The 23657-nt window shown below is 39.2% G+C and overlaps 1 protein-coding gene across 25 annotated transcripts in view; it reads left to right on the top strand.

Annotated features, from left to right (window-relative positions):
- Positions 1-23657, top strand: part of LOC117720735 (solute carrier family 22 member 19-like) — a 110702-nt gene that overhangs the window by 63449 nt on the left and 23596 nt on the right. For 23 of the 25 annotated variants that reach the window (XR_013105308.1, XR_013105307.1, XR_013105304.1 and 20 more), the window contains exons 7-11: positions 12725-12939; positions 14136-14244; positions 15313-15516; positions 20089-20194; positions 21625-21816. Coding sequence is in view for 2 of the 25 variants with exons in the window: in XM_034519383.2 (XP_034375274.1) it covers positions 12725-12939; positions 14136-14244; positions 15313-15516; positions 16770-16830 (589 nt within the window). In the remaining 23 variants the exon portion in view is untranslated. Of the gene's footprint in view, positions 1-12724; positions 12940-14135; positions 14245-15312; positions 15517-16769; positions 17401-20088; positions 20195-21624; positions 21817-23657 lie in introns of those variants that run through there. The other 2 variants (XM_034519383.2, XM_076916651.1) reach the window with 2 other exon arrangements.

Here is a 23657-nt window from a genome sequence, read left to right as displayed (position 1 = left end):
GAGGGGTGAGAGAAGAACGAAGCCAAGACAAGGTTGTGGTCAAAGGTCCAAGTTTAATAAGAAGCACAGTGTTTATAAAGGGAAAGCCTACAGAAGCCATCCTTTGTTTCAAGCCAGGGTATATTGCAAAGCAAGATCAGAGTGGCAGTCTAATCTTCTAAGTTCCTGTGGGAACTTGCATGTGCAGACAAGCCAGATGACTCCACCAAGGTTGATAAGGTGTGTAGTGGCAATCAATCAAGGTCTGTTTAGTCTGCTCAAGGCTTCGAAGGGCCTGCTCAAGGCTGGGAAGGCCACATTGAGGACAAGACAAGTACCTTTTTGGCAGTCAGAAATTCAAGAACCCTCCGGTTTTGTAGTACCAATAAGGTCAGATAGTTGAGCTAGTTCTGGAGCAATAGTAGAGCCAATGTTGATTTCTTCAACAATGTTGATTGTTGACAATGGAATATGTCAGTTAGGTGGAAATCTGTAGACTATGGGTACAAGATAAAGTTAAGGAACTTAGGGGAATCTTGGACATATGTTTGTAACTTTCAGTCTTGCCCCACAGTCCTGGTGACTGGTAGGGTGTAAAAGAGCCTCAAGACCAGGTGAAAGAAAGGGACCACTCTCAGGGCTTGGTGGTAAGCAGGAAAGTTTAAGTTTCTGACTGATAGGAGTACTTATCAGATAAAGGATCTTTATGCAGTTTGAACTGTAGCAGATGGAATCAAGTCATACTCCCTGAAGTTTATATGAATGTTTTAAAGTTGACAAGAAGAGGTTAGTAGTATCACTACCTGTTTTAATCTGCATTGAAATCCTCACTGTAGGGTAAGTAGTTAATAAGTGTCTGCATATGGCTTAAGCAGGTGAACTCCTTCACATCAGAGAAAAAATAAAGCCTGAACATTTGCCAACATAAACACAAACATGCATCTGTAATAAGTCAAAAACTTCTGGCAGGAAGGAGGACAAAGGGGAGGAAGAGCTTGAGGGCCTGATAGATGGTTCTGAGATAGAAACATGGACAGTCTTTCCTTGGCCTGATTGTCCTCATATCACCACTGGAAGGGGAATAGGTGAATATAGGTTGGACAAAAGAGATGTCTCTATCACAAAGAGAAGTACTTTTCAAATTCTATATTTAGAAAAGGAAACAACCAAAGGAAATTACAAAAATTTCAGCCCATGACTATTAATAATTTAAATTACTTTAAAAAAAGTTTTAGTAACCAGTACTTATAACTGTACTAAGACTAGATTAATATATCTTATTGAACCCAATTGATTAATATGCTAAACCTTGAATTTTCAAATTTTAATATTATATATTATCTTTAAGTCTCATTTGCACAAACCTTAAACTATTTTTCAGACATTTCTAACTTGCATAAACATTTAGTCATTTATTATGAGACACAGGTGCTTGATTATTGAGAGTATTTATTGAAAAGGCAAATCTTTTTTTCCTGTGTTCTTCTCTCATATATTACATACCAACTATGTTTACCACTCCCCCCTCTTATATCAATTTCTCCCTCACACTTCCCCAGTTACCCAGATCCACTCCTTTCTTGGTTTCCTTCAGAAAAGTGCAGGCCTCCCAGAGGTATCAACCAAACACAGCAGAACAATTTACAATAAGACTAGGCACATACTTTTATATTAAGGTTGGACGAGGCAACTTTGTAGAAGGAAAAGGGTTCCAAAAGCAGGCATAAGAGTCAGAGACAGGGACTGGAGAGATGGCTCAGCAGTTAAGAGCACTGACTGCTCTTCTAGAGGACCTGAGTTCAATTTCCAGTAACCACATGGTGGCTCCCAACCATCTATAATGAGATCTGGTGCCCTCTAGTGTGTCTGAAGAGAGTGATCGTGTACTCACATACATAAAATAAATAAATCTTAAAAAAAGAGTCAAAGACAGCCCCACTTTTGTTGTTAGAAGTTCCACAAGAACACCAAGCTATGCAACAATAACATACATGTAGAGGACCTAGGTTAAACCTATTCAGGCTTCTTGGTTGTCAGTTCAGTCTCTGTGAGGCCCTATAAGCCCTGATTAGTTGATTTTGTAGACTGTGTTCTTGTTATTTCCTTGACTCTTCTGCTTCCTAAATTCCTTCTTGTCCCTCTTTCTCAGAATTCCCTGGGCTCCAGAAAAGACAAGTGTTTTTTAATTAATTAATTAATTAATTAACTAATTAATTAATTATAAACTCAAAATTTTACTCCCCTTCTGTCCACCCTCCAACTGTTCCACATCTCATACCTCCTTCCCATCCCCTGTTTCCACAAGGATGTCCCCATCCCCACCCTCCCACCCCACCAGACCTCTAAACTCCTTGGGGACTCCAGCCTCTTGAGGGTTAGATGCATCTTCTCTGACTGAACCCAGACCCGGCAGTCCTCTGCTGTATATGTGTTGAGGACCTCTTATCAGCTGGTGTATGTTGCCTGGTTGGTGGTCCCATGTCTAAGAGATCTCAGGGGTCCAGGTTAATTGAGACTGCTTGTCCTCCTACAGGGTCACCCTCCTCCTCAGCTTCTTCCAGTTTTTCCCTAGTTCAACCACAGGGGTCAGCAGCTTCTGTCCATTGGTTGGGTGAAAATATCTGAATCTGACTCTTTCAGCTGCTTGTTGGATCTTTTGGAGGGCAGTCATGATAGGTCCCTTTTTGTGAGTGCTCCATAGCCTCAGTAATAGTGTCAGGCTTTGGAACCTCCCCTTGATCTGGATCCCACTTTGTGCCTATTGCTGGACCTTCTTTTCCTCAGGCTCCTCTCCATTTCCATCCCTGTAGTTCTTTCAGACAGAAACCCTTATGGGTCAGAATGTGCACTGTGGGATTGCAACACCCTCCCTCACTTGATGCCCTGTCTTCCTGTTGGAGGTGAGCTCTATAACTTCACTCTCCCTACTGTCAAACATTTTATCTAAGGTCCCTCCCTTTGAGTCTTGAGAGTCTCTCACCCCCCAGGTCTCTGGTGCATTCTGGAGGCTCCCCCCCCAACCTCTTACCTCCTGAGGTTGCCTGTTTCAATTCTTTCTGCTGACCCTCAGGGCTTTAGTCCTTTTCCCTTACCCAATACCAGATCAGGTTCCTCTCGCCTCTCCTCACGTCCCCCCCCCCTCACTTTCCTTCCCTGGTCCCTCCCTCCCTCCTCAGTCATGATTGCCTTCTTTTTTCTCCCAAGTGGGACTGAGGCATCCTTACTTGGGCCCTTCAGCTTGTTGACCTTTTTTGAGTTCTGTGGACTGTATCTTGGGTAGTCTGTACTTTTTGATTGGCTAATTTCCACTTACTAGTGAGTACATACCATGCATGTACTTTTGGGTCTGAGTTACCTCACTCAGGATGATATTTTCTAGTTCCATCATTTGCCTGCAAAACCCAGGATGTCCTTATTCTTAATAGCTGAGTAGTATTTCATTGTGTAGATGAACCATATTTTTTGTATCCTTTCTTCTGTTGTTGGACATCTGGGTTGTTCCCAGATTCTGACTATCACAAACAAGGCCACTGTCAACATAGTGGAACATGTGCCCCTGTGTCATGATGGAGAATATTTTGAATATATTCCCAAGAATAGTATTGCTGGGTCTTGAGGTAGAACTATTTTCAATTTTCTGAGGAACTTCCAGATTGATTTTATGCTGGAGATATGGCTCAACCATTAAAGGCTAGGGTCACAATGCAAAATATAAGACAAGTCTTTTAACATCATCATTGGAGCATAAAGGAACAGTAAAAAGAAAATTTTAAGTGAGTAACATCAGGCTGGCAGTTTTGAGCTTATGATGTCATTGAAACCTGTTTGTAAGTTTACCCTTTTCAGTAGGAAGCTGGTTAGCTCTAGGAAAAAGCAATGCTTGACCTTTACATTTGAACCAGTTATAGGTCTAATAAATTTTTTATATCCATTTTAGGCTGGGAGGTAATTGTGCTGCTATTCTGAAGCTTTTTTTTTTTAACTTATGGAACTTAGATAATTTAAACTTTTCTTTAAAGTTCTTAATTTTATCTCATCATTAAGCAACAAATTATTATAAAGTGAGAATGTTTTAATGGTGAAAGCAGGTTTTTAAACTTTGACCAGATGAAGCACCAAAAGATGGTATCTGTCTAAGCATCTCTGTTTTTTCCCATGATAGTCACAATTTATTTATTTAATATAAAATAGAAAAATATATTCTGTTTTTATTTAAAAGAAAGCTAAACCACAGGGGCTTGTCCTTGAGAGGTTAGGAGAAGGAACATATAGGAAGGAGTTGGGTGAAAGAAATGAAAAAGCATAATTTAGGCATGATAATCCATGTTCTATAAGTGGCTTGGGCAATTAGACATAATGATGAAGGAGTGATTGATCAGGTAGCCCCAGACAGTACAGAGTACAGAGTACAGACTACAGGCCCTATAGCCCTAGGTTGGACAGGCTGGCTATCAACACCCATCACAGAGATCTGAGAAAGGTCAGTTTTTTATCAGAACAAGCAAGAAATATAGCCTCTGTATAAATTAAAAATGACAAAGACTTAGCTGCTACCTGGAAACTCAGCCTAGGTTCCTGCATGGTAAATATAGTGGCTTTGTTAGAGGCAGAAGTCTCAGGGCAGCATCAGTCTTTGGATGCCAGGTGTTGAAGATCTGAGAGATTTTCCTGTGGAGGAGGAACTTGGAGGACTGATCTACGTTGATGAGACTATATGGTGCAATCAACTGTACAGTCTCCTGCTTGTCCAAAGTTTGGGCAAGGCCTCAGTGGTGGGTGAGGCTTGGGGCAATTCTTTGATCAGTAGCCAGTGTTGTAACACTTGAGGCAGGTCCCAGGTAGAATCTGTTCATGTCCTATTTTCTTTGGTTGTAGTGGGCTCAGGGCTGTTGTCAGAAGCTGGTATTTCTGCCTGTCACAGGAAGCTTTTTACGTCTCCTCTCATCCATTAAACATCTTAAGTACCATATTCAGCAGATCTCTCTGAGAAGTTTAAGAGCCATCATCTAGTACCTGATTTTGAATATTCTTTTATATTAAACAAACTTTACTCATTTTTCAGCTACTTTCTTTAGATGTAACTTTGACAACACACACAGGCTAAAGCTTGTCCCTGTAAATGAGTTACATTTGTACTGAGCTTAACTAGAAACGTAGTTTTGAGTTCATTAAAGAATTTGATCATTTATAAGCTGACTGACCAGTACTTGACTTGTGTGTCTTAATTATTTCTAATAGTTTACAAGCTAGTAACTTTTATAAGATTGAACCTTAAAATTTATACTTTAAAACAGAAGATCCTTTAGTATTAAAAGAAAATTTCAACTATAAATACAGTTCACAGCAATACTGGAACCTCATTTTCCTGATACTTTTGTAATGTACTTTTGTAAAATATCACAAAAGTGATCGCAAAAGTGGCATGCACCTTTAAAACCAGTACTCAGAAGTCAGAGAGAGACAGATCTCTAAGAGTTTAAGAATAACCTCTGGTCTACAGAATGAGTTCTAGGACACCCAGGGCCATACAGTGAAACCCTGTCTTGAAAACCAATCAACCAACCAAACAACACAACAAACAAAAAACCCAACAAACTCACTCAACTTATCCAAATAGTTAAAGTCTAACACAAATACATAAATGGTTAGACATATATCTTTAAGGTAGAAGTAGTTAGACATATATCTTTAAGTCAGTTTGTGTTAGCTTGAGTAGACATTAGGAAGACAAAAATCTTTAAATTAGTTCCTGTTAGCTGACTAAACCTGTATAACCTTAAGGAACCATAAACCTTAATTATCAAACATATAATGCAAGTCTTATTTTACATAAATAAGAGTTTAATTCATGTTACACACATGATATGCTGTAGAAAATTAAGATGCTACGTATATAGATATTTTAGCTATCAACTCTGTTACAGAACTTAAATTAACTTTTTGTTACTGATTTTTATTTTTTTATTAGATATTTTATTTACACTTCAGATGGCATCCCCTATCCCCATTCCCCACCCCTTAGAAGACCCCTATCCCATGCCCCCTTTTCCTTTTTGTATTTATACTTTTTTTAAAAAAATAATGTTAATCATAGGCTTTATAAGTTTGGAATTGTTCAATCAGAGGTGTAACCCACTGACCAACCTAGATATAACAACTATCTTTGACTGGTGGAGATACATGAATATCTGCCTCCCTGTCTCCCCCCTCTTTCTCTCTTTCATCACCTAGCTTCTCCTCTCCTTCTTCTTCTCCTCTTCTTAATCCTTTTCTTCCTCTCAGTACTCCTCCTACCTTAGCTCCTCCTACACATCACCCTTCCTGTTAAAATGAAACTTTTCTCTCAAAATACAATTAGAGCATAATTATGCCAATTTGTACCAGTGAGGTACAAGATAGTCCTAATACACAGTCCATCCTTTTGTTGACTAACCAGCTCCTCTGTCATCTATCCTAACTAAAACATTTAGTTCTGAACCTGGCTTTAGGATGAATGTCAGCTGACGACCATCCACTCAAATCTTTTCTCTTAAGGTAAATAGCTGTAAGTTTTCAACCCCATCAGAAATCCAGAATGACTGAGTTAACTATAATTGTGGGGAGTTGTTACTGATTTTTAAACCATGCCTAATGAACTTATACATTCTGAGATAAAGAAAAATTTGATTTTAGTGAAGGATTCCTAAGAAAAGAAATCAAAGATAGTAAATTTTTTTTTCAGCTTGAACTCAACTCTCTGTTTTTTTTATTATATGTTTTTTATTAGATCTTTCATTTACACTTCAGATGCCATCCCCTTTCCCCATTCCCCCCTTAGAAAACCCCTATCCCATGCCCCCTTTTCCTTTTTGCATTTATACATTTTTAAAAAAAATGTTAATCATAGGCTTTATAAGTTTGGTATTGTTCAATCAGAGGTGTAACCCACTACCCAACCTAGATATATCTACTATCTTTGACTGGTGGAGATTCATGAACATCTGCTTCCCTGTCTCCCCCCTCTATCTCTCTTTCATCACCTAGCTTCTCCTCTCCTTCTTCTTCTCCTCTTCTTACTCCTTTTCTTCCTCTCAGTACTCCTCCTACCTTAGCTCCTCCTACACATCACCCTTCCTGTTAAAATGAAACTTTTCTCTCAAAATACAATTAGAGCATAATTATGCCAATTTGTACCAGTGAGGTACAAGATAGTCCTAATACCCAGTCCATCCTTTTGTTGACCTACCAGCACCTCTGTCACAAAGATAGTAAAATTAAGAAGAAGAAAAGGAGGGTAATTCTGAAAGTTAAACATCTGCAATTATGCTTGTAATTTGTAAACTCTATTAGAAATAGTTTACTTATAATGGTCTACATTTAGAAGGCTGGATCTGGACACTTTCAGAGACATACTTGGAAGTTAGCTGTAGTTCTCTATAATGTTATGATAGCAAGAGATAAAGTTGGGACAGGATCTGGATTTCAAACAGGGGTTAGTGCATATTTTAAGGCTCTTTTAATTGTCAAGCTAAAATTGGTTTTGTTTCTTCTACAGTATTTATTGTAAGTTGCATTTTGTTAGTGTGTTGAAACCTGGTATGTCCATTACAGGGGTCTATCAACCAGCTTTTGTCTTACTGCCTTGAGTAATAGAAAACCTTGATTCTCTGAAAAAAGTTGAAAGTGCTGGAAGAAGTGAGTTAGGCTATAAGCAAAAGCAAGAGGGTAGCTGTGGGAAAAAGCCACAGTGGACTGGTAGCTGGGACACAGAGATGTCCTCCACAGTGGTCACACACCAGGCCCCAACAACATGAGAAGATCCAAAGTGGTTCCAAAGGTTTATTGTTCATGGTGAATGTAGATGGTCTGGGTGCACCCCCCCCACTTAAGCCAGAGTGGGCATAGGGAGGGAAAAAAGGGAGGATCTGGGAGGGAATAACTTAATTGGGTATGCCCTCTGGCCTTTAGGCAACTCATGAATATAGAAATCTTAAGGCTGAAGCCTGTAATCATGCCCTCTACCTGTATTTAGTTGACATACCTTTGGGAGGGCCTGCATAGCCCCTACATGATGGCAAGGCACAGATCAAATGGAGATCATAGACCACACGTCAGGAGTCTGGAATCCTGGGGTGTGGCAAGATATTTGCCGTCCCTACCCAGGCAACCAACACCTGTTGGGTCTCTGGCTATCTCAAAGCCAGTGCTCTACCAGAGACCAAATCATCCTATTAAGGTCCTACAGGTAGCGGGCTTGATTATTGCTGGTATAACAGCTTTAATTCCATTAATTGCTAGCACCACTGCTTCTGCAATAGCATTGACACCAGGAGTTAAGACATCTAGCAAAAAATGTTACTAATGTATTGAGTATACAAAAGGATTTATATAGGTGTCTGGAACAATGGATGATGCTCTATAACCTATTCAAATTATCTGTAGGAGGTTCAGGGTTCAAGAGTTAGGAGCTATCCCAAGTGTCATGACAAATATCATTGGAGTAGTGTTACTTCTAAAATTTACAATGATTGTCATTATAATTAGAAAAAAGTTTAAAGACACCTGTAGGGTATTTGGCATAATCCTAATACCTCTTTGGGTGTATTAACTTTGCATAGTGAGATTATAAATTTAAAGAATGCTGCTCTGTTGAGCTTTGATGCTGCAGATAATGCTGATAAAATTATCCATGGCCTGAGGTTAGTATTTCCATTTTGGACAAAGCTCAGGAATGGTATATATAGCTTGATCAGGCTAGCCCTTCTTGTCCTGGGAATACTTTTATTCCTGCCCATCATGTTAAAGCTTGTCTCTAACTACATCAATAGGCTGGCAGCTAAAGTACATGACTTGAAACTGAAAATGAACCCCCAGAGTTATTAATTTAACAGGCCAGCAAGCCAAGGACAGTTAAGATTCTTCACACAGCCTTACCAAACTAAGACAGAAGTGCATTGCTTATGATAATGCATATTTCACGATGAGTAAGGAAGACTTTCTTGTCAGAACAACCTAAGACAGACTCAGTCTGGTTTATGCAATAAAAAGGGGGAGATGTGGAGAGCTTTTGGGGCTGCCTGGCAGAAATCTGACATAGGCCAAGGACAAGGAAATGGACTACAGGCAGGAATCTGACATTAGGATGGAACAAAGAAGTAATTTCAGGCAGAAATCTAAATCCTAGGCTAGAACAAAGAAGAAATTTCAGGCAGGAATCTAAATCTTAGGCTAGAACAAAGAAGTAATTATAGGCAGAAATCTAAATCTTAAGCTAGAACAAAGAAGTAGGCTTCAGGCATGAAAATGACTTTGGGCTAGGATAGGGAAGTAGGCTCAGATATTTTGGTCATTCTGATAAGCCCTTAGAAATAGTGATCATTGGAGTGATCAGGGGACTCTGTTTATTGTTGTGCATGTTTTTTGACTATCTAAGTTTACTGTCTTGCTTGTTCCTTGACTATTTGCATCTATTGTATTGCTATTTCCTCAACCTAGAACAGACCTTAATGCTTGCATGTAATTTAAACCGTATAAAGGCAAAAAAGGAGGAGGAAGGATGGGATAGGGGATTAATGGGGGGGTGGATGAGGAAGGGGAATGGCATCTGAATTGTAAATAGATAAAATACCAAATAAAAAAAGTTAAAAAAGGAAATAGTTTACCTTTTAGCTGTTCTAAAGTACATACTATCTTTTTCCTGGGCTGTTCTGTTTCAATCTCATTTTTTTCTGTTACAGACTCAGGTGGTCAGCTTGACCATGACACAGACATTGGAGAAAACTTTCAGACAAACACACTCAGGTCTAGAGCAGGTCAAATTCAAACTCCAGACTCAGCTTATTAGTAGTATAGAAGAGCATGTTACAATATCCTAATATTATCCAAACCCCAAAGACATTTGAGTATCTGTAAGACTGACTCCAGTGCTCAAAGGGAGAAATCATAGAGAGTACAGAAATCTTAGAGAAAAGAGATTTTTTTTTAAGAGTGAAGAGTAGTGAACACTTAGAGATAAATGAGTTTGAATAATTTACTCCTTTGTGGCAGAGGTTGTTGCAATCTGTGTGAATTATGAAGTTGAATGCACCATTTTCTGGCCATTGAGATTGATTTTCTAGTTTGCAGTTAAAATAAGGCAGTAAGGCCTAATGAAATCTGAATCTGAGGAGGGACAGAGACTTGAGAAGGCAGGCAAAGGAGTGGTGACATCTGGCTGATAGTGGGAGGAGGCTATGGTTGATGAGATGATAGAGAGCTGAAAAGAGGGAGGGGCAGAAAATTAATCACAGTATCAGGGCAACAAGTTTATAGGAAACAGTTAGAAAAAGTCTTCCCTAAGTCTATACATTGGGAACTGTAAGGAGAAGATTTGATGGAAGGAGGAGACCAATGGCTTATACAAGTGAAAGGGGGTAGGAGGAATTACAGGTTGATCACAAGTATGCAGAAGGAGGGAGTGGTGAGCTGGTGGAGGGGTGGGGTAAGTGTCTCTGAATGGAAACTCAATCCAGAGAGTGTCCCCAAGTGAAGTGAAGTTCAGGTGAATTCCCAACTGAAGGATGTCAAGGAGGGTGTGAGAAATTGCCTGGTGTACAGCAAGACTTTTGTAGCAGGCTTCAGTGAGGATGAAAGAAAATCTGAAACTGTCCAGAGAGAAGGGCATTTGCCCTAGTCTGTAAGGAAAGGTGAGTAGGTATTCAGGAGAAAGAAATGGTGAGAGAGATGGGCTCAGAATCTCAGAATCTCAGAATCTGGTGTATGACAGAGGCAAATGATCTGTACCATGGAAAAGCCCAGAAGTCAGTTTTTGGTTTAGTAAAAGGGAGAACTTACTCTCCAAAGGTGTTTCTTCTAGGTTTTTGGCAGCAAATGTAAGCATATGTAGCAATATACAACCAAACACAGCCATTTTCAGTGGATAAAAGAACAGTTTAATTTAAAAATATGTCAAGCTTCCTCAGACAGTAGAGGACATCAGCACCTGCAGAAGCTTGTTATGTTTTATGTGGGTGGATAGAGGCTAGTGTTGGGGGGAGGTCACTGCTGGGGGGGAAGTCACTGCTCAGAAGCTGGAAAAGCCAGGTGGTTAGCAAGGGGACTCTTTCAGACAGATGAAGTACTGACAGTTGCAATGAGGAGCATTCACACAGCCTTTTTTTTTTTTCTTTTTCTTTTATTGGTTATTTAATTTATTTGCATTTCAAATTCCCTCTTCCTGGTTTTCCCTCTGCAACCCCTATTCCATCCCCCTTCCCTCCCCCTCTATGAAGGTGTTCCCCCACCCACCCAATCACTCCTGTCTCACCTCCCTAACATCCTTCTATGCTGGGACATTTAGCCTCCACAGGACCAAGGGCCTCTTCTCCTCTGCTAAATATACAGCTGGAGCCACGAGTCCCTCCATGTATACTCTTTGGTTGGTAGTTTAGTCTGTGGAGCTCTGGGAGGTCTGGTTAGTTGCTGAACTCATGGCCTTGGAAGGAGCAGTCAGTGCTCTTAACTGCTGAGATATCTCTCCATCCTCCTCAGGCAGCCTTTAAGGGCTTCTGAGAAATGCGTTAGGTTTCTGTTTTCTAGTAAAACCCAGTTCATATGGAAGTCAAGTCATTGCCATCAGCACTCCACTTTGGGAACCTAACAAATATGGGAATATAGCTATTCCTTGACAAATGTATATTTATTGTTATTATTATTATTTTTTTACTTTTTTACAGTTCAGTCATTACCTCCTTCTGGTCTTCCCTCCCACAGTTCCACATCTCTACCCTCCTTCCCCCTGTTTCCAAGAGAATGTTTCTCCCTCACTCTTTTCCCCAGGTCTCCCTACTCCCTGGGACCTCAAGTCTCTGGTTGATTAGGCACATCTTCTCTCACTGTGGCTATACAAGGCAGTGCTCTGCTGTATATGCGTCGGGGGCCTTATACCAGATATATGTTGCCTTGTTGGTGGCTCAGTGTCTGAGAGATCTCGGGGGTCCAGGTTAGTTGAGACTGTTGGTCTTCCTATGGGGTTGCCCCCTTCCTCAGCTTCTTCCAGCCTTTCCCTAATTCAACCACAGGAGTCCCTGACTTCTGTCCACTGGTTGGGTGTAAGTATCTGCCTCTGTCTCAGTCAGCTGCTTGTTGGCCCTCTCCAAGTTCAGCCATTCTAGGCTCCTGTCTGTAAGCACACCATAGTATCAGTAATAGTGTCAGGCCTTGGAGCTTTTTCTTGAGATAGTTTCCAAATTGGGCCAGTCACTGGACCTCCTTTCCCTCACTCTCTTCTCCATTTTGGTCCCTGCAGTTCTTTTAGACAGGAACAATTCTGGGTCAGAGTTTTTGACTGTGGGATGGCAACTCCATCCCTCCACTTGATGCCCTGTCATTCTACTGGAGGTGGACTCTGTGCCTTGAGAGACTCCTGCCTCCCAGGTCTCTGGTATATTCTAGATGGTCCTCCCCACCTCCCACCTCCCAAAGTTGCATATTTCCATTCTTTCTGCTGGCCCTCAGGGCTTCTCTCCTGTTCCCACCCTCCCAATACCTGATCATGTTCTCCTTTTCCCTTACCCTCCCTCTCTTATCCAGATCCCTCCCTTTCTCTGCCTCCCATGATTGCTTTCTTTTCCCTCCCAAGTGGAATTGAAGCATCCTCACTTGGGCCATTCAGCTTGTTAACCTTCTTGAGTTCTGTGGATTGTATTCCTTGATATTTTAACAATCAAAACTGGCTGCTTTGACATCAACTCCAGGCTCATGATGTAACTTTCTTTGTTCTTCACAGATTTGTGATATGGATATCTTCACTTGGCTTGCTGATCAACTTTCAGCACCTGAGGGTTAATGTTTTCCTATTGCAGTGTCTTTTTGGTACAATCAGCATTCCAGCCAATTTTTTTGGATTTTTTTTGGTGAATCACTTGGGCCGCAGAATAAGTCAACTATTTATCATATTCCTATTTGGAATTTCCATTTTGGCCATAATATTTGTGCCTCAAGGTGAGGAAAAGATGCAGGGTGAGCAAAGAAATGATCTCCTTCTTTTTCCTTGGGACTTTTAGGCTCACCTATAAAATCAGAACAAAACATATTCTAAAGATTTTTTTGTGTGGCTAATCTGGGTGTTTAGGGCACACTATTCCATTAAGGTACCCAGAGTTGAAAGTCAGTCACATTTGGTTATAGAAGATGAATGTTTATTATATTCAAGATGCACATGAAAACTGGTGCTAATTATTCCCAAGTTTTGTTATTCTACATAAGACCTTATAATCTGATTGACCATGTCCAACTCTATCTTATTGCTTCGTCTTCAGGAAGAACTTACTTTCTGAACTTTGTGTATCTACTTTATGAGCCTCATGACATAAGGACACAAATACAACTCTCATTTGGAAATCAAGAAAATGGGTATTACTTGTATTGAAGTACCTAAAGTATGACTCATTAAGCATTAAGACTTTAGAACCGACTACACTAAATTTAAATAGACTTAAGTAATAGATGGCAGTACACAGGTGGTCATAACTCTTGAATATCAGTAATGGTGTAAATTTTTTTTTTTGCTTCACATGAAGGCTAAGTGCAAAGTTTGGATCTTACATAATACCAAATTGTATAGAAAATGACTTTATGAAACTTTCCTTGAATGTTTTTTTTTAAAAGTCTGACATGTTTCCTAGCAGCAGTTGTTGAGTCTTGAGACATTATTTCACACCAAACCAATCTCTAGATTGCACACCATTGCAAGGATTCTGTCTTTTTTATAACACAATACTGCAGTATTTCAAATCAATTGGCTGTGAGTATCTGAATTAATATATAATCCTTAGTCACTTCTCCACAACATTCCTACATTCTCCATGAGAAATTGCTGAGAGACTGGATAAGAAAATACGAAAGTGAGCTCCTTCTGAACTTACCCAGTTTTCTACTTTGTAAGCAAATATCAAGAGATTTAAGGCATATGAATTCAGTTGTTTAGAAGCTTTGATTTCCCATAAACTAATATAGGCAGATAGGTCACATTCTTCAATTTATCAGCCACTAAGGGAATTCTACCCTTGTATACTTTCTCTACACTATATTTTACACTTTTATTCATTCCCAGTAAGGATAGTTTCTTTTTTGGGATTTGGGAAGTACAAATTCCACAGCTCAGATTTCATGATTCTCCTTGGTCTTCCTCTCTTTAGAAATGCAGATCCTACGCATGGTTTTGGCAACTTTGGGAGGAGCATTCTCTTCTGTCTCTGTTGGCAGTGCTCTTGTGCATGCAAATGAGCTACTTCCCACTATAATCAGGTACAAGACTCAAGGTTCATTGTCAGGCTCAGACCAAGCTTTTTAATTAATTAATTAAAAATTTTCTGTGCATATGCATGTGAATATATGATAGGTGTTTGTGTACATATGTGCTTGCTATCATGTACTCATGGAGGTCAGAAGACAATTTTCAGGAGTTAATTCTCTTCTTCTGGTCTTAGGAATTGAAATCAAGTCATCAAGCTTGTTGGTAAACACTTTTACCTGCTGAGTCATCTTTCTGGCTTCTTAGCTTATTTACATTCATTGGCTGGATAGTTAGTTATCTAAAACAATTGATTTTGATGATAACAACAAGTATGTCCAAAGTTTCTTCAAAGTTACCTTTTGGTCAGTTCCTGTTAAATCTACATGTACCACTAATTCAATCTCATTAATATTTGAAACTCAGAAAAGAGAAAAGTCATGAGAATAATCTACTTTACTGTGTTTTTTTTTAACCTTTCAAAATCAATTCTAAAAAGTTAGCACAAAGAATAATAGGTTTATTGTATATTTACACACCTACTCTGTTTTGGTTGCTCTGTCGCTTTTATCCAATTCCCTTCTGCTAGTTTACCCCCATTTCTCTAATTACTGCCTCCTCCTTTCAGGTCATGTGTGTGTGGCATGTGTGCATGTGTGTGTGTGCATGTGTGTGTGTGTGTGTGTGTGTGTGTGTGTGTGTGTGTATCAACTCCTTTTTCACTTAAGAGCTTTTCTTTTCCCCCTTATTGTACCCTCTCTAGTTTCCAAGTGTCTATCAATAACTCTGCCCAATGTACACATATATATAAAAGCTAGAATCTAGGATTTTCACAGTAAAAAAATGTGTAGTATTTGTTTTTCCCACATCTTGCTTTGTAAGTGATAAATGAGTGTTTTAATATGTGGTCTTGAGAAAAGATACTATAAAATGAAACAGAAATGAAAAAAAAAACAAGAGTAAAATAATCAACATTGTTATGTCTAAATACACTGCTTATTTCCATAATTAATGCAAGGGCTATGTCAATTTCAAATGTGCATCCTCATGGAGTTATTTCTGCATTTTGTTTTTTGCTCAAGGGCAACTGCTTTAGGAGTCATTGGAATTGCTGGTAGTATTGGGGCAGCCCTATCTCCTCTGTTTATGATCCTCAAAACATATTCTCCCTCCTTACCTTGGATCATCTATGGGGTTCTTCCCTTCCTTGGTGCCCTTGTTGTCCTTCTTCTACCTGAGACCAAGAATCAGCCTCTGCCTGACTCCATACAAGATGTGGAAAATGAGTAAGTAGAATCCTGCCCCTCATAGGACTTGGGTGCTAATGGTCTTGTGATGAGGCAGGTGAGATAGCCTTGACTCCCAAAACCGCTCTGGGTCAGGTAGGCTGATAACTAGACAGTTTTGTTTGTTTGTTTACACATGGAAGTTATATTTGATATAGGAACCATTTGCATATATTTTTATACATTGGTTTCAGATGTGCCTGGAAACTCTCTAAATAACAAAGATCAGCATAGGGATATTTAGAGATAACTAGGACGAGAATATATGTCCTTTGTTCTCTCTGACCTCATGTGAAACACATAACCTTGATGATATTTCACAAGCGTGCACAAACACAAATGTCATTTTATCCCTCATACCTGCTGGTAAGCATGTAAGTGCTGGTAAGCTATCTGAAACTCACAGTACTTATATGCTTGAGTGTACAATGGTCACTGAATAACTTAAAGGAAATTGCATATAGGTCTAAAGGAGCTGCCACTAATGATACTGTATCTGAGTGAAGTAATCTTGGTTTTGTTATGAGATTCAGATTATTTTTGTTACTCTAGGGATGAAAGTGTTCATGACAGAGAAGAAGGGAATCATCAACAAAAGGGTCATAGAATGTGAAAAAATGAGCAGAATTTCAAAACTTATGAGGCATTTCTATTGCTACCCCTCACCCAAATATCCTTGGAGAATACCATAATAGCCAAGGTAGAAAGTGCCCTAGTTTGCTTCTCTGTTGCTGTGATAAAACACTGAGCAGATGTAACTTGAAGAGAGAAGGGTTTATTTTAGTTTGTAAATTAGTCCATCACTGAGAGAAGCTCAGACAGGAGCTTAAATCAGAAACTAATAAGGCAATGCTATTTACTAGTTTGCTTCCTCTGGCTTGTTCAGCTACCTTTCATATACAGCTTAGGCTATCTGCCTAAATATGTCACCCCAGTGAGTTGGGCCCTTTTTATCTCAACTAGCAACCAAGAAAGTTCTCTAAAAACATGCCACAGACTCATCTGATGAATCAGTTCTTTAACTGACATTCTTGCTTCTCAAGTATGTCAAATTGACAATCAAGATTAGCCATTGCACAGAAGTTACTAGGAGACTGGTCTTTTACTTGACAAGATGCACTCAGATCATTTTTGGCAGAAATAATAGGTGTTTTCAAAGCAGTTGGGTGAAGGATAAGGATGTAGGGGATATCATTTTTCTCTGTGTCCTCTTAGGTTTACTGTGTTTCTCATGTTTGTTGTATGTGTTACAGAGGAAGAGTCTCCAGACAAGCAAAGCAGAAAGATACTTTCATCAAAGTGACACAGTTTTAAAAAACTCCAAGAACTGAAATCTAATAAAGGAGCAAGATAAGAAAATTATTGCTCAGATTTATGATGGTCCAGGTTCACTCTAGATATAGCAAAATTCTAGATCAAATAACAACATGGCAAAAAGTTTGTATTAAATTTAAAATTTTCACACTCAACTGGTACACAAATTATCTCAATAAAAAAATTAAAGGAAAACATAACACAGGGAAATAAATCTTCAGAGATATTTTTATGACAACAGACACCTATGAAGTTTCCAGATAGGACTTGGATGAATCTTCTTCCAATTATTGTGACATGATGCTTGGGAAAAATTAAAGATAGGTAATATACTGTGGAATATTTATTAGTTTCATCCCATGGCTGTTGGGATAATCTCTTGTGCACCGTGTAAAGATTGTCTTTGTATTATTCAGATGCTGTTACTGTACCAGTAGAGATTTGAGTACAGCTGGACTTTGGTATTATTATTTTTATGAAGCATCACTTGTCTCAGTATTCTGTAAACATATTCTCTATTACCTTATGGTTGGTTTAATAAAGAGGTGAATGGTCTACACCAGGGCAGGAGATGAAAAGTGAAACATTTGATTTGGTGAAAGATAGGAACTCTGGGAAAGAGCTGATGATGAAATTTATTAGCTATTAATAAGGAAATGTGTTAGAAGCCTCAGAATTATGTAAGAAACACCATGTTAACAGCAAAGATTTGAAGAAAGATTTTTCTATCACTTGGCAACAAGCCAAGAAAATGATAAGGAAATGTCCTACTTGTTCTTTATTTAACCTAACTCCATTACCTGCATTAAGTAACCCAAAATGTAGTCAAAGAAATGAAATTTTACAAATAGATGTGCTTTATTTTGCAGAGTTTGGAAAAATTAAAGTATGTGCACTATTTCATAAATATATATTCAGGATTTAAATGGGCAGCTGATTTTCTGAAAAGGCTGATTTTGTAATTACACATTTATTATAAGTTATGGCTATTATGGGGATACTTTTACAAATTAAGACTGAAAGTGCTCCAGCATATTTCTCCAGTAAAATGAAAGTTTTTTTGCTTATTACAACATAAACCTTATTACATGCATACCACATAATCCTACAGGACAAGTAATTATACAAAGATCAAATCATACTTTAAAAGAGCTGCTTAATAAACAGAAAGTGGTAACAAAGACTCCCCCCAGAGAAATATTACATAGCATTTTATTACCTGTAAAAATTTTAAAGCTTATGAACAGAAAACAACAGACATTAGATTATGGAAAAAAACCCCACTGAATTAAAGCAGTCTATATGTTTTAAGGATGTGTTAAGTTATAAATGGAAGTCAGGAAATGTGTTGCATCGGGGTAGTGGCTATGCCTTTGTTTCAGCAGAAAACAAAAAGCTGAATATTCCTTCAATATTAATAAATATTAGCTTTAACTGGGGGAGAGCTCCTGAAAATCCTGGCTTTATATCTGAAGGAAGAAACCAAGAAGAACAAAAAAAACAGGTAACATGAATGTTGATCCTTCTTCATGCGAACAGCTCTGAGATTGGCTGAGACATGTCACTGCATAGCCAATAAATATTGCTGGCTACAGAGTCCTCAGTACTTATTGTTGCATGGCATCCTTTCATATGACATGGATGGAGATTTATATTACAATTTGGCTATACAGTCCAAATGGACCTGTAAAGTTTAATGGCCTTCCTGATTGAACAAGGAGCAGAGAATAATCTTTAGCTAGTTTGTGTACACTGCTCATTATATACATATATTAATGCAGAAATGTCTATTACCTTTAAAAGTTTATGTGTTTTCAGAACAAAAGGACCAGATACCAATGAAGACAAGACAAGTAGCTCAGGTGATTTAGACTCACAGACTGTCTCAAAAGCTGTTTCTTCAAAAACCTATATCCAGAATGACTTCAAAATGTTAGCTCAATTGTTCCATCCCCCAAAACTTCCAGTCATGTCTTCAATTAAATCCTCCACTTTCCCATCACACAGAGACTGGAGAGCAAATGATATAGCTGGCTCTCCCATTACTTGACCACTTTCCCAATTTTCTTAAGGTCCCTAAAAAATGCTATTGCCCTTAGACAGTAGGAAGCAATTTTAAGAGAGTGATGCCCCTATTTCCAAGAGGTGACATGAGTAATTGTTGGTCATTAGTGGGTGATGGGAGTTTGTCTTTGTTTAAGGAGGGTTAGTCACAAGTTGTCAATGGTCTTTGTCAGGGAGGAAACAAAGTAAAGGAGGCTAGATTCAGGGATCTGTTTCTTTCTTTTTGTTCCACCTTTCCTTATTTCTTTTCTATCTAGTGTTAAGGAGAACATGAGGAGATGGGATAAAAAGAAAAAAGGGGAATATAAAAAAATGATAGAATGAAAGGGTAGATTATTGAATTTACTTTAGACCAGAAAGCAACAACAAGCCAATTTTTTTTTTTACATTGGTATGGATTTTTGTATATTGCTAGAAAATTAAGGTTATTTTTGTTATAACATATTATATTTAAGTTTCAGCTCTTGTATAAGGCATTGAACCTATACAACTCACTTTAAAATATAAGGTAAAGTTCTAGTCTTGGAAAGCTACTGTTAGAAACCGTTTAGGATAATTAAGAAATGCAGGTTAGTGTCAATCAAACTTGTCATATTAGGTACTAATTAAGTTAATTTCCCAAACAAACTTTATTTAGCCTTCTGTAGATATTTTCAAAGTTAAGGAGATTGTTCTGGGTCAAGTGAGACTGGGGGTTAATGGTCCTGGTGCAAGAGTGAGATCGAGACATGTCCAAACCTTGAAAATCTCATCTTGAGACTGGCAGTAGTAAGAATTGCTCCCTCCCTGTTCTGGGCCTGAATGACCTGGGGCATGGAGCTCTACAATCCCCACTTCCATCACCATTGAGGTAGTCAGATAGCCTCATGGCCAAAGTACAGGTTTAAACACCTGGAATTCTTCTTTATGTAAACAAAGCATTCCCAGAACCTCAGCCCCAGTCAATAATGTATACTCACCCCCAAACCTCTACCTACTCCCTGAAGTTTGTATAGCCCTTGCTATAAAGAACTTTTTCACTGAAAACTGAAGAAGAAGAAAAAAAAAAAACTCTAGAAGAGCTGCTTCGCTTTCCCCTGATAAAGAAGAGCTGTAACACTGAAAACTGTCTTGGAGAAGGCCTTCCTACCACTCACCTGGCCAGACTGAGACCCTGCCAACCTGCCTGTTCCATTTCAGTTTTATCCTTTCCAGCCCAGTGTGCAACAGTGTCTGAACACCCCAAAGGAAGAAGTGGGATACAGAATGACAGCCAGTGCTCATGTGGATTCAACAGGACCTCTGGTTTGAGCAGGAAATGGTGAGTATCCTCTGGCCTTTGGTGTCATCCCAAAGGGCCTTAAGCCTCTACACTTTGAGGACAGGCAATATATTTTCTCCTACTTTGATTTTGGTTCACACCATCACGTGGATTCATATACATTGACAGGACATCTGAGGCTATTTCCCAACACGATCATATAATTTAATTAACCTGTTTATTCTTTTTTTTTCAAAAAATGCCAAGTATATAAAAAAAGATCTCTTTTATTCCCCTGTACATAAATATATATTTATATACATACATAAATAAATATATTTCAGTATATTTCACTCAGATAAAACCAGCGGGTTACACTGCTGCTCAAAGCACAGCCCCAGAGAGGATCTGGAAGGCACACCACACCGGAACTGCCTTTCTGTCTTATGTACACAGTCAGCAGAGCCTGAACCCACTCCAGCAAGTAGGCAAGGGGGCCCCAGACGGGTCTACAGCAGCTGTCCCACTAGAGTCCCAAATGCCCCAGCAAGCGTTGCAGCCCTCCTCAAAAACAGGTCCCCAAGTAAGGAGGAGGGGAAAAAAAAAAAAGGACAGAACATGACAATAAAACCCTCAGGGCGACAGTCAGTTGAAGCTTGGAACAGGAAGGTAAACCAAACAAACAAACAAACAAACAAACAAACATTAAAACATTGACTTGCAGGCTAGAATGTGCCATCTTTCAAAAAAAAAAAAAACAAAAACAAAAACAAAAAGCAAAGAAACAAAAATAAAAACAAAACCAAACGAAACCCCCAACACATAAAATAACTTAAAGGCATTTTTTTCTTTAAAATTGTTATCATCTACAATCCTTTTGCAGGCTACCATGCCGGAATATACACACATTTACAGCTTGTCTGGTTGTTGCATTGGTTGTGCGTTCTGTGTGAGGTCTTGGCTTTGAAACTGTTAAGTTGGAACCAAAAAAGGAAGACCAGTTCACTTGGGAATTTTACTAAAGGATTGGAAAAAGGGCAGGTGGCTCAGCATGGCCCTGTAGCCTCTCCCATGGCACCTTTCATAGGAAATGGGGGGATGGGAAAGGAGAGGAGGGAAGCAAACCCAGGCAGAATTTGAGAAGCAGCAGGTTAAGAGGTAAGTTCAAGTATTTCTCCCAGCACAGGCGGAGTCCCCACAGAAGGCACTCAGGAGTTGGAAGAGGTGACAGGGACTTAAATATGGTGCTAGTTTTTATCCCACCCCCCAAAATGTTTTCCCCTACCCTGGCCCATCTTAGTGACCCACAGTCTCCATGGTGACTAAAAGTTCCATGACAGGGCTCTGAAACAAAACCTGTTTATTCTATTGTAAGTTCTGCCACATGGCCAGTTATGTTTTCTTCAGTACCAGCACCTGGCTGAAGAATCTCCTGTCTCTGACCCTTTCCTGCCTGGAAGATTGATCTAACCTCCCTTGTTTTGTTTCAGAACATGCAGCTCTTTATTAAATCAACCAGAAAGCGATGGAGAAAATGTTTACGAAATGCTGAGAATACAAAGACAAGCTTTATACACTACACAAAAAATTATCCCAACATCCCACTCTTTTAGTTCAATAAAAGGCTCTTCCTTTAACATCAATAAAGTATATACAATAAGAACAATTATGAGCAATATAAGGTAAGAATATGTTTATAAGGTCTAGTCCATATTTGTCTGGCAACCTTGGAGAGAATCCTTTACTATCTATCCTATCTTGGGGAGTTCACAGTTCTGTACCTAAATCATTTTCTATTATATCTTGCATTTATCAACCTAAAAACACATTTTTAGATATGTTATCTATATATGTTAGATATGTCATAAATTATTTCATTAAATCTTAAACAACTTAAGCTTAGTATGAGACTATAACTATTTAGTCTTCAACCCCATCTGGGGCCTGAGAAGGGTTAAATATTACCTGAGTAAATAGAAAGTGCAGAGGAATTGGCTTCTAAAAGTATAGAAATGACAGAGATTTCTGGCTGCCTGAACAGTCACCCAAGATCCCTCTGCAACACTGGCACATCTATCTTCGGCCTACATGCCAGGATATCTGACAGACTTTCGTGAAGCAGGGATTACAAAGGACTGGCCTACCTTGTCTTGGCAATGTTCAGCAGTCAACTTCCTCCACATTCTGCTTGTCCACAATTTGGACAGCATAGTGTCAGCAGTTGAGGCAAGGGCAGTTTTTTTGGCCAGTACCTAGTTTTGTTACATTTGAAGCAAACTCCATACGGAGGTTCTTCAATGCCCATCATCTTCTTTAAAGTAGACTGGGGCTGATGTCACAAGAAGCCTTATGTTACCAAAACATCTTAAATGCCATATTCTGTAGATCTCTGAAGAGTTTGAAGATTATCTATCTATCTAACACATATTTAAATCATCAAATATTGCTTGTTTCTAGCTATTTACTATCTGCTTAACTTTAAAAACCATCTATAGAAGGCTAAATAAGTTATTTCTATATTTAATTAAGCTAGAACCTATCATGACCACAAGTTTGATTGATTGACTACTAACTTGCATTTCTTTTTTTTATTGGTTATTTTATTTATTTACATTTCAAATATATACCCTTTCCTGGTTTCCCTGCCCCCACAAACCCTGTATCCCAAATGTTATCTCCTTTTTCGGTCCCCCTGAAACTCCCTATCCCATCCCCCCTTCCCTGCTTCTATGACGGTGTTCCCTCACACACCCACCTATCTACTTCTGCCTCCCCACCTTCGAATTCTCCTGCACTGGGGCACTGAGCCTTCGTAAGGCCAAGAGCCTCTCCTCCCACTGATGCCCAACAAGATCATCCTCGGCTACATATGTGGCTGGAGCATGTGTACTCCTTGGTTGGTAGTTTAGTCCCTGGGAGCTTTGGGGGGTATGGGGGTCTGGTTGGTTATTGTTCCTCCTATGGGGTTGCAAACCCCTTTAGCTCCTGTCCTTTCTCTAACTCCTCCACCGAGGACCCCATTGGGGACCCTGTGTTCAGTCCAACGGTTGGCTGTGAGCATCCATCTCTGTATTTGTCAGGCTCTGGCAGAGACTCTCAGGAGACAGATATATCAGGCTCCTGTCAGCATGCACTTTTTAGCATCGATAATGCTAAAAAGTGTCTGTGTTTGGTGTCACCTGTATTTTTGATCTTAGCTATTCTGACTGGTTTTAGGTGGAATCTCAGGGACGTTTTGATTTGTATTTCCATGATGACTATGGATGTTGAACATTTTTCTAGATGCTTCTTGACCATTTGAGATTCCTTTTTTTTTGTTTTGTTTTTTGAGAAAGGGTTTTTCTGTGTAGCCCTGGCTGTTCTGGAACTCACTCTGTAGACCAGGCTGGCCTTGAACTCAGAAATCCGCCTGCCTCTGCCTCCCAAATGCTGGGATTAAAGGCGTGCACCACCACTGCCTGGGCCATTTGAGATTCCTTAGTTGAGAATTCCTTGTTTAGCTCTGTACCCCATTTTTAAATAG

Source organism: Arvicanthis niloticus, chromosome 1, assembly GCF_011762505.2.
Source record: "Arvicanthis niloticus isolate mArvNil1 chromosome 1, mArvNil1.pat.X, whole genome shotgun sequence".
Taxonomy (NCBI): domain Eukaryota; kingdom Metazoa; phylum Chordata; class Mammalia; order Rodentia; family Muridae; genus Arvicanthis; species Arvicanthis niloticus.
The sequence above is the reverse complement of the archived record's forward strand: the minus strand, read 5'-3'. Positions and strand labels throughout refer to the sequence as shown.